Source organism: Polypterus senegalus, chromosome 7 (assembly GCF_016835505.1).
Source record: "Polypterus senegalus isolate Bchr_013 chromosome 7, ASM1683550v1, whole genome shotgun sequence".
Lineage (NCBI taxonomy): Eukaryota > Metazoa > Chordata > Cladistia > Polypteriformes > Polypteridae > Polypterus > Polypterus senegalus.
Genome location: NC_053160.1, coordinates 115,037,358 through 115,049,385, shown reverse-complemented (window position 1 = coordinate 115,049,385; position 12,028 = coordinate 115,037,358). Strand labels below are relative to the sequence as shown.

Below are 12,028 nucleotides of genomic sequence, written 5' to 3'. Positions count from 1 at the left end.
CCCATCTGTGAAACTCTTCTGGGTCAGGATGGCTTGCCTTCATTGATGGAACAATGAATTCTGAACTATATCAGAGAATTCTAAAGGAAAATATCAGGACATCTGTCCATGAGCTGAATCTCAAGAGAAGGTGGGTCATGCAGCAAAACAACAACCCTAAGTACACAAGTCGTTCTACCAAAGAATGGTCAAAGAAGAATAAAGTTAATGTTTTGGAATGGCCAAGTCAAAGTCCTGACCTTAATCCGATTGAAATATTGTGGAAGGACCTGAAGCGAGCAGTTCATGTGAGGAAATCCACCAACATCCCAGGGTTGAAGCTGTTCTGTACAGAGGAATGGGCTACATTCCTCCAAGCCGGTGTGCAGGAATGATCAAAAGTTACTGGAAACTTTAATTGCAGTTATTTCTGCAAGGGGTGGGGGGTCACACCAGATACTGAAAGCAAAGGTTCACATACTTTTGCCACTCACAAATATGTAATATTCGATCATTTTACTTAATAAATAAATGACCAAGTATAATATTTTTGTTTAACTGGTTTCTCATTATCTACTTTTAGGACTTGTATGAAAATCTGATGATATTTTATGTCATATTTATGCAGAAATATAGAAAATTGTAAAGGGTTCACAAACTTTCAAGCACAACTGTAGTATATATTCTGGGCTACCCTTCAAGTTATAATTATTTTCCAGTGAAATCTTAGGAAAGCTCCCCAAATACATCTTTATTGTAGACTTAATGCAGCCAGTAGTGCTTTCATGTGTTCTGTCATAACACTTTTGAAGCCCCACCTCATTCTTTTTTGCAGCTTAAAATCAAAGACAGGCACTTCTGTTTCATCCATGTTACTGTATACTTTGCTGAGGTTGTTCTGGATATTGCTGAACATTAAACATTAGACATGCTGTCATCAAACTATGTTTTAAATTAGGTTTTTTTTTTTTTATAAAGAAAGTGCTTTATCTGAAGGCTGTATCAAATGTGACTGTTATAGTTACTTGTCAACTGATTCATATTAGCATTAATCTCCTGTGTTAGATTAAACATACATTTATTATTTATGCTGTATAATTCATAGATACATCATAATTGATATTCTTAATTGAACATTCTGTAAGAATAGATAATATCAAAAGCAATCATCTAATAATCAAAAATGCCTTTGTTAATGCTAAAATAGTAATAATTAATTACATTTATATAATGCTTTTTTGCTACTCAAAGCACTTAGACAGAGGGGAACCACTTCAATCACTACCAATGAGTAGCATCCACCTGGATGAGGCAACAGCCAACTTTTTGGGCCAATAAGCTCACCACACCTTAGCTAATTGACAGGCCATGATGGGCAGTTTAGCCAGGACATCAGGATAAACCTTACTCTTTTTGAAAGATGCCCAGGGATGTTTAATAACTAAATAGAGTCAGGACCTCAGTTTTATGCCATATTTACAGCACAGTGCCCCATCACTGTACTCGGGCATTGGGATACCCTCACAGACCACAGGGTGAGTGCCCGTTCCTGCCCTTACCAACACCTCTTCCAGCAGCAACCAGAGGTTTTCTTAGATGGATTCCCATCCAAGTACTGGCCGGGCAAAAACATGCTTAGTTTCAGGTGGATGACCTGTTCTGAAGTACATATCGTATTGCTATATGGAAATAACTGCATTCTAAACATGAATTATGAAGGTGTCTACACATGTAAGTATTGTAGCCATTGATACATCAATTATTTATAACTTATTCAGACAGAAGGTTGGTAAACTCAAAAAAGTATGAAGAATAAGGTTGGGAGTATGAACTGATTACAGGAGGCCTATAAATCAGTTATATTCCTACACCAATCAGCGTCAACATTAAATCTGTCTGCCTAGTATTGTGTAGGTCTCCTTCATGCTACCAAAACAGTTTAAGAAGCTTAAATTCTAACTAAAGAACTTATCCATCTTGAAATTGAATTGAAAGGTCAAAGTTCATAAGTTATGTGCCTTTTCTATGAGAGAGAGAGCGAGATCTATATAAGCTAAGAGAAAGAATTCATAAGTTATGTGCCTTTTTTATAGGCGAGAAAAGTTCAAGTATGCCTTTGTAATGATATGTTTTGAATTGTTTATCTATTGTACACACACACATACACTTGAATATATCCATCTTTTATTATTATTTATTAATTATTTATTTTATAAATTGTATTAGTTTATTCTAACAAGCATGTATAGGTTATTTGTGAAAGTAAGTTGATTCTATTTATAGCAGCGTTAATGTTTTTAGCAATTTGTTCCATAGTAGCTATTCTGTGACACATACATCGATGAATCTTGAGTGCCCATGACCCTGTCACCAGTTCATCGGTTGTCCTTCCTTGGACTAGTTTTGGTAGACACTAACCACTAAATGTCGGAAACAACCCACAAAATCTGTAATTTTGGAGATGCTGTTTCCCATTTGGCTAGTAATCACAATTTTATCCTTGTCAGAGTGACTCATATGCTTGTGCTTGCCCATTTGTTCTTCTTCTAACACATCACCTTCATGAACTGACTGTTCAGTTGCTTCCTAATATACTCCACTCCTTGACAGGTACTGTTGTAATGAAATAATCAAAGTTATTCTCTTCACTTGTCAGTTGTTTTAATGTGGCTCATTGGTGTATATTTGAATAAGTTTCAAAGGTTAACATCATGTCCTCAAAATATATATCATGCTGTATATAGTTGTATATAGATAATTAAAGCAGTCCAAATTCGTCTTTGTGGACTGTAGTGTACAAGTAAGGTTAAACCATTACGCAAGGCTTCAGTAATGTATATGGTGTCTTAACTGCAAATCAGGTTACAATGAGACAGCAGATTTCAGACTTTTTACTTAAAATATTTTTAATAAAAACTAGTTAATATCCTAACTTGTAATTTGCAACAATAGCATGTACATAACAGTCCTTTCTTATGTTACTGACATGTTTTTCTGTCTGTCCTTTTGTTGTGTTACGGGATAACGTAGCAAAAATTGTCAATTCTTAAAAATGAAAGGACGGTTTTAACAATGTGAATTTTTTGTCTTGTGCAAAATAAACAATGCTTTAGCATAAGAAGGCTTTACCCTGCTGCTTCAAGTGTGATATTGTAAATTTGTTGAAAACTGAATTTGTCTAAAAGTGGCATGTTCTTGACAGCTAACTTAATGTGGGTAATTACTTTAAATCAAAATGTAAGCTATTGATTTGATTTGCCTCTCTTTAGGGCTAGAGATCAACTGACAGATGTTATAAAATCAGCAGCAAAGTAAGTACTAGTTTAAAGTCATTTGTCAAAAAGTTGAATACAATATCATACATGTTTATTGATTTAACTTTATTTGTTGTTTGGCTACACATTCAATCACTGGAATTTTTGGCAAAATTAGTCAATAAGTCTGAAATGTTTTACTTTCCTTTTGACGTAGTAAGTGTTGCATAATTTAAAATGGTTCTAGTGCATATTCAGCAGGTTCTGCCAGTGATTTTAAATTCTGAGGTATTTGCTCATTTTCACATTTAACCGTTTAAAATGTAGAATACTAATTTTACTTATTGAAGTGTGATGTCCTTTAAAACAAAAAAGAAACAAATACTTTCAAACTTTGAATCTTTGAACTTCTTAATAGCATGATTTTCTAGGAATACTCATGTATAACATTTTTAAATTTCTTCAAATAAATCGCAATATAAAATTTCTTCAATTAAAGTTAATATTTTAAAAATAAATAAAAGTATTCTTTTAAAACAGTGTGATAGCCCATTACCAAATAAATGTAAAGATTTATTTTAAAAAAAAAAGAAAAAACTTTTATCAAGGACAAAGTTCCTGTAGTTTTTTATTTCAGTTTCAAAATAAAAAAAATAACTATTCTTAGAGATTTTTTTCAATAATTATGTTTTATATCTTTATAAAGTACACAAAATGATCTACTGCAGTCATGCCTTTTTATTTATAGTCATTTATTCTAATATATTTTTTTTGTACATTTTAATTGTATATGAATAATTAAAAATACCTAATTTTTCAAATATAGTTAGCAACAATTGTCTTTAGAAGCTATAGAATTAGTGGAACAGAGATAATTACGTTCACACATAGTAAGTTTCACATAAAACCGTCTCTAGACTGTGTTACATTTGGCTGTTTAAGGTACCCATCTCAACCTCAGTCATGTGGACAAAGGAATATTCAAAGTGTGTTTAGAGTAAAGTTTTGAAAGGTGCGAGTAAATGAATGGATGGTATAGCAACATTTTCAAGCATTATATATTTCCAGATTCAGTAACAATGAGTAATAATTACTACAATATAAAGTGTATACTGTATGGTGCTGCTGTTTATGTCATAAACTTTAAATTAACCATCTTGTTAAGAAGAGCAATAGTCAAGGATGCTACCCAAAAGGCTCTGGTAACTGTCAAGAACATAGTATTTCACAGCCTGCATGGGTAAATGGTGTCAACACCATTTTCTCAAGATTATAACAAATCTCTTTTGAAGATTATCAGAATATACAGTGGTGTGAAAAACTATTTGCCCCCTTCCTGATTTCTTATTCTTTTGCATGTTTGTCACACAAAATGTTTTGGATCATCAAACACATTTAACCATTAGTCAAATATAACACAAGTAAACACAAAATGCAGTTTTTAAATGATGGTTTTTATTATTTAGGGAGAAAAAAAATCCAAACCTACATGGCCCTGTGTGAAAAAGTAATTGCCCCCTGAACCTAATAACTGGTTGGGCCACCCTTAGCAGCAATAACTGCAATCAAGCGTTTGCGATAACTTGCAGTGAGTCTTTTACAGCGCTCTGGAGGAATTTTGGCCCACTCATCTTTGCAGAATTGTTGTAATTCAGCTTTATTTGAGGGTTTTCTAGCATGAACCGCTTTTTAAGGTCATCCCATAGCATCTCAATTGGATTCAGGTCAGGACTTTGACTAGGCCACTCCAAAGTCTTCATTTTGTTTTTCTTCAGCCATTCAGAGGTGGATTTGCTGGTGTGTTTTGGGTCATTGTCCTGTTGCAGCACCCAAGATCGCTTCAGCTTGAGTTGACGAACAGATGGCCGGACATTCTCCTTCAGGATTTTTGGTAGACAGTAGAATTCATGGTTCCATCTATCACAGCAAGCCTTCCCGGTCCTGAAGCAGCAAAACAACCCCAGACCATCACACTACCACCACCATATTTTACTGTTGGTATGATGTTCTTTTTCTGAAATGCTGTGTTCCTTTTACGCCAGATGTAACGGATATTTGCCTTCCAAAAAGTTCAACTTTTGTCTCATCAGTCCACAAGGTATTTTCCCAAAAGTCTTGGCAATCATTGAGATGTTTCTTAGCAAAATTGAGACAAGCCCTAATATTCTTTTTGCTTAACAGTGGTTTGCATCTTGGAAATCTGCCACGCAGGCCATTTTGCCCAGTCTCTTTCTTATGGTGGAGTCGTGAACACTGACCTTAATTGAGGCAAGTGAGGCCTGCAGTTCTTTAGACGTTGTCCTGGGGTCTTTTGTGACCTCTCGGATGAGTCGTCTCTGCGCTCTTGGGGTAATTTTGGTCGGCCGGCCTCTCCTGGGAAGGTTCACCACTGTTCCATGTTTTTGCCATTTGTGGATAATGGCTCTCACTGTGGTTCGCTGGAGTCCCAAAGCTTTAGAAATGGCTTTATAACCTTTACCAGACTGATAGATCTCAATTACTTCTGTTCTCATTTGTTCCTGAATTTCTTTGGATCTTGGCATGATGTCTAGCTTTTGAGGTGGTTTTGGTCTACTTCTCTGTGTCAGGCAGCTCCTATTTAAGTGATTTCTTGATTGAAACAGGCGTGGCAGTAATCAGGCCTGGGGGTGGCTACGGAAATTGAACTCAGGTATGATACACCACAGTTAGGTTATTTTTTATCAAGGGGGCAATTACTTTTTCACACATGGCCATGTAGGTTTGGATTTTTTTTCTCCCTAAATAAAAAAAACATCATTTAAAAACTGCATTTTGTGTTTACTTGTGTTATATTTGACTAATGGTTAAATGTGTTTGATGATCAGAAACACTTTGTGTGACAAACATGCAAAAGAATAAGAAATCAGGAAGGGAGCAAATAGTTTTTCACACCACTGTATGTGTTAAAATAAGGTGGAAGATGATAGAGATCTGGGCACATTCCAAAACAATCCTAACGCTTGCTGGTGGCAGCATTATGTTACGATCATGCCTCTCGGCCACAAGGCTTTGTGAAGATTCACAGCAAAATACAAAAAATAGCTACAAATAATAGTAAAATTGTAGCAGTACACACAGTATCAGAAAATACAAAATATACTGTACATCTGAAGACTAATTTAATTTAAAATGCCTCTTTGAGTTGTTAGATGGAATTAATCATATTGCAGTTATTTGTTGTATTTTTAGATTGTTTTTTCTTAGTGTTTTTAATACTTTTGCCACATTTACTTGGTTATCTGCATTTTAACCTTATTTACTTCTTTTGACTTCTTTTCCTGGTTACAAAGAAATATTTATCTAATATACATATCTGCTTTGTTAAAAGTCCTCTTCTTTCATTGTCCCTCCATGAAGCCACCTCCTATGTATTTCTAGTGACTGGCTATGCTTAGAGGTGTATATCTTTTTTCCTCACTGCTCTCACAGCTGTCAGAAGAGTGATTGGTCGTTCAGAAGTGTTCACTCTGTAAACAGTAAAGGTGTAATCAGTCAGCATGAATCTGAACGTGGGGGTGGAGGGTGAGTTTGGGAAGTAAGATTTGTCTCTTTAGACATTATATCTAACAAAGTGCTATGATCTTATGATAATTTTCCAATTGTACATAGCTATTCTTATTTCAGTTTTTGTACTCTACTAGTAGCAGAATACCAGGATTCTTATCAACATTTCGAAGAGAATTTGGCATTAATATATATTTTAATCAAAAAGAGGCATAGTTTTATTCTGCTATTTTTCTTAGTGGCTTTCTTTTTGGGAGGATTAGTGTCATCCTGATAAAATTTTAAACACTGGCACACATACTTTGGTAGTGGTGATGTGATTGAACCTTTAAGACACACTTGTTTCAACATGTATTGTTTCTATCTCACTTTGGGTACTGTAGCTTCACCCACTAAAGTCAGATAGAAATAAGTATTATGTTCCAATGTACACAGCAAATAAAGACTGGACATAAAAGACAAATTACCTAAATTTTTGCAAAGGGTGCCAATACTAATCATTTACGTATTTTTCTTGTTCAATTAAAATAACTACATTTTTTCCAAGGTGAAATCAAGAATCATCATTCATATAATAAAAGAAATTTAAAGCCATTTTTTTTTTCCAGAGACAGTCCAGTTATGCAAGGAAACTCCATATTGGCACTAACTGGCCTTGCAGTGGCTGTTGCTAAATATGAAAGTAGTCTTCCTACAGATATAGAGGGCAATCCAGAGGTGAGTGAATAAGCATTATCTAAATGGGGGTAAACAAAAAACCAATTTCCACTTCTGAAAAAAATGTCAATTTTAAGTTTTAAAGCTCTTCTATTTAGTTTCTGTAAGTTTCATTAAAAATTAATTACAAGTGTTCCTAGTTTTATGAGTAGAAGATATATCTGCTTTGGTAAAACTTTTTTCTTCACAAAGGTGAAGAAATTCATTGCACTAAAAAAATTAAAACCCAACAGCTGTACTGTTTGGTACAGCACAACACAGAATATTTGAAAGAATTGGTGTGACATGTTATAGTATAGCATAGTGTTTATAATTGCTGCCTCGTACGTTTGAGGTGCTGTGTTCAGTTTGCTAGGCTAAATCATTTGCTTGTGGAGTATGATTATGTTTTTTTCTTAGGATGATTCTTTCTACATACCAAAGAGATATGGAGTTTGCTAATTGGCTACTGTAGATTGTCTTGGTATAATTGAATGATTAGTTCATCTGCTTTCCTTGGCAAAAGCAGGTTCAGTCAGTGAGTAAATGGCTTTTGCCATAGTTTTAATGAACCAGCATACTGAAAAAGGCAATATAGTTGTACATTTTTATTACATATGGCAGATGAAAGATATCATTTTATTGATAAATTTGTGTTAATATAACATTCTCAAGTCTGCTTAATCCAAGTCAGGTTCCTGCATGGTCAGAAACTGTCCTGGCAGCATTGGCTTTAGGCTAGAAATGGAATACCAGCCCTTCACAGAGCTCATTTGTTTTCTTACACACACACTCCCTCTTTATCTCTCCTAAACGCAAGTCCAATTAAGCTATTAAAAAACCTCTTTGGGCATATGAGACAAAACCCCATACTGGCAGAAGAATGACATGTAGACTCCTGTGAGATGACCCCTTCACTCTGAGTAAAAACTAGGGGAGTTCACCTTCCAAACAAAAGGAAGAATATCAAAAGATGTAATATTGGGTAATGTTAAAGAAACACATTAAATTCTAATCTCTCAGGCAATAAGTCTTCTGTTCTTAGAACATAATTGCTATCTTCCAGCCAGTCTTTCCACCAGTCCGCCTTTTTGTCTGGCAGGTTGACTTTGACAACCACAACCTCCACAAAACTCTATAGGAATGTGAACCATAGCATACATAAAAAAATTAAAAAGAACTGAAAATTTAGTATGTGATGTACTCAACAAATTTCTAAAGCATTCTCAGGAATGATTCTGAAATACCAATAGCAATTGTGTAATCACTGTCCAATTATGATTTAGTAGATTTATAGTATATTATCTTGTAATAGTTAAACTACTTATTATACCTGTGATCTGTGATGTTTATTGCATGTGTTTCATTTTACTGAAACTGATGACAGTTTTTTATTGTCATCAGGGAAAAAATATATTCAAATACGGTACTAAATAAATCATGGTAAATTTTGCCTTGGAGTGAAAAAAAAATCAACACTAAAATCTTTTCCCTATCTAAGGCACAGGGAGGTTCCAGTCAACCAATGCCAATGGTCTGATATGCCAGTGATGCATCCTTGTTTCTTCAGGATGAAAACTTTAAAGATTCATAGTAAATAAGAACCTTTTAGAATAAATAAGAAATGTGATACCACAGATTTTTTTTTTTCATCATGTACTAAGAGAATGGTTAAAATTATTGTTAAGATGTATTATAACAAATTTCTTGCTCTATTAAATATTTTTAGAAAATATTAAGTAGAAAGAGATGACATATAAGCAGTACTCTTAAAGGTTTTATTTTTAGTATTACAGAAAATGAATTTCTTAAAAAATTGCAAGTCTTCTGTTTTATTTGTTTGTCTGTTTATCTTTGATTATTTGTTTCAGATTGGTCCAGAAATATTGTCAACAAAACACTGGCTTAGTATGGTGTTATATACGCTGCTTAGTACAGTTGACAGTTGCTATTGTCCCAAAGGCCGTGTTTTTACATGGTTACAGCATGTAAGTATTTTAAAAGAAGGTAATTATTCTTCTTTCATGTTTTAAAACCTGTCTTTTTTTACTTTAAGATATAGCTGTATTTCTGTGAATAAAATAATTATCCTTGCACGATAGTATTTAAAGGTACATTTTATGCATAGTTGTTCATAAATAACTGCAGTTTCAATGAAAGCTGAAAGAAACTTGGCAAACAAAAGGGATTTTCTCAAACAATTTTTTCCAGATATTTTCTTTGCACCTCCTCATCTACCTGTCACTGATTAATGGTATTCAGGTTGGCAGATGAATCAGAAGAGGGCATAGTTAATTTATTCCAAAATTTTTTCTTCATATAAACTTTTATCCTTTTCACTGAGTGAAAATTTAGTCGCAAAGATAAGGGTGAATGAAGTGCTTGAGTGTATCTGCACTTTCTGTTAACCCTAATATGGCAGATGTGGTAGAAATTCTTCCTTCAGAGGTTAGCTTTAGCCATACTGCATTCACAAGCAGATAGTACAGGGCGTATAACATTCAGCTTTTGCTAACTTTGGACTAAAACTGGGCAACAAAAATAAGTAGTTTTAGAACAAGCATACATTCAAATTTATGCGTAGTCTTCTTCCAATTTGTGTTCTTCATCCTGTATAAAATAAAGACAACTTAAGTGATGGTTTGGTGGGAATAGTGGCAATTTGGGGTGGTAAAGGTAAAGCAAGGAAATCATCTATTTTTTTTCTCTCAGACTGTGGGTGTATGTTGCTTAAATTATCATATAAATATCCCTGAGGGCAAGGGAAACATCTGTCAACCACCTTGGATTAATTGTTGTGGCCAAAAATATGACCTGAGCTGTGAAGCAGCAGTGCTAACCACTGTGCCACCATGCCCCCCTAAGACAAAATTGTACTCGGAGTCCTTTATCTTCCTCTGAATCTCCCAAGCACCACTAACTATAACTAATACACACCCACAGAGCCTATGAAACAAGGAATCAATGTTTTATACTTGAGAGGAGCTGTCTTTGTCACTACCCAAACTGCACTTATAGCAATGAGCATACCATTTTTAATAGTGTGTCACAATGTGCAATGAATCTATGCAGAACAGCAAAGTATTTTTATTATAATCTGAATATTGTTCAGCTAATGTTCCTCTTAAACGAAATTACTTTGTTTTTCTTTGTATTTTTAATGCTTGTGGGAGGAAATCCAGCTAGAGTACAGATTGGGTAATGACATTGCACATGCATGATGTTAATTATATGCCACAAATTATTCACACGTGGATTGGACAGCACTATACATTGTGAGGTGAAGTACACTTGTAGTAGGTATGCGTGAAAGTTCTGTGCACACACAATGTAAATTTGGAAGGCAGGCCAGGTCAGATCCAACATTGGTTGCTACATTTCTGATGTCATGCTGGCTTCATAAAGCATCATTGAGCCAACCTCACTGCAAATTTTTAGAAAAAATGTAGTGAACATGGTCACTTGTGAAAATACATTGGCAAATTTTAATGACTAGCATTAGCTGTTACCTGCATACAGAGAGACATAGGATGACAGTAGGTGCCTTTTGCACCTACAAAAATAAGAAAATATATTTATTATGCAATTTCCTGTAAAACATAAATTTTTTTTAAAAACATTATTGCAACAAAACTTTATGAATAAAATAGATTTTCTGGAAAGGCACTTTGTCTTTCCCCATATTATTATGGAAAGTTGTGATATTGATTTCTAAACTTGTGTAATTCTCCTTAGAAACTGGTTTTGCATGATGTTCTTTGATATAAATATTAGTGTTTGTAATAAAAATGTTTTACAGCTTTTTTGTTCAAGCTGTGTGTAAAACCACTGATTCCCTGCTTTGTAAAAATGTTGTGTTTGCTTACTATTCAAAAACAAAATTGGAAGCCAATCTACCATATTGTCATTTGTTTAACAGGTTAGCACATAGCAAGCATCTAACCATTCCTGATGATCTCACAACCGGGAGACATCAGCTTTAAGAAAAGCCCTTTTGCAAGTTCCTAAACTTGTCATTTAATTTTCTTTTCATTAGACAACTGGTCTTATTGTTGCTTCAACATGCCTTCATTTTCTTCAGTGAAGGAGGGGTGGAGAAATCCCAAGTTAGGGTCTGCTGTCTTTTGCAACCAGCCTTACATCACAAAAATTATATACTTAGTGCTGTCATAGTTTCTCATTTTGGGGCAGGTTGCTTTTCTTTCTGGCAGACTGAAGTCTTATCCATATTCAAAGGATGCATGTCATACTTCATTTTGACTGGGAAAAATTTGACTTGATATGTAAAAAATGTAATCTGGATTTAAAACTTGTTGATCAGAGGTGCTTAAAATAATATTGTAATAGTCTAATAGTGCACAGGAGCCAGTCTGATATTGCACCCAAAGTGTAGCCATGCAAACGTTAGGAACTAACTCAGTACATGGATGAAGTGACTGGTTAGCAGTCTGAAGACATCTAGCTTGTGGCAGGTAAGCGCTCTGCCACTAACATGAGCAAAATTACATAGTAGACGCAAATATCAAAATTCCATTTATTTTATTGCAAAAAGACATTTCCACGAGACAGCTTTG

The 12,028-nt window shown here is 34.5% G+C and overlaps 1 protein-coding gene across 2 annotated transcripts in view; it reads left to right on the top strand.

The window, feature by feature from the left end:
* Positions 1-12,028, top strand: part of focad (focadhesin) — a 363,839-nt gene that overhangs the window by 247,841 nt on the left and 103,970 nt on the right. For both annotated transcript variants that reach the window (XM_039759173.1, XM_039759172.1), the window contains 3 exons: positions 3,249-3,290; positions 7,367-7,475; positions 9,326-9,442. In XM_039759173.1, coding sequence (XP_039615107.1) covers positions 3,249-3,290; positions 7,367-7,475; positions 9,326-9,442 — 268 coding nt within the window. The remainder of the gene's footprint in view (positions 1-3,248; positions 3,291-7,366; positions 7,476-9,325; positions 9,443-12,028) is intronic.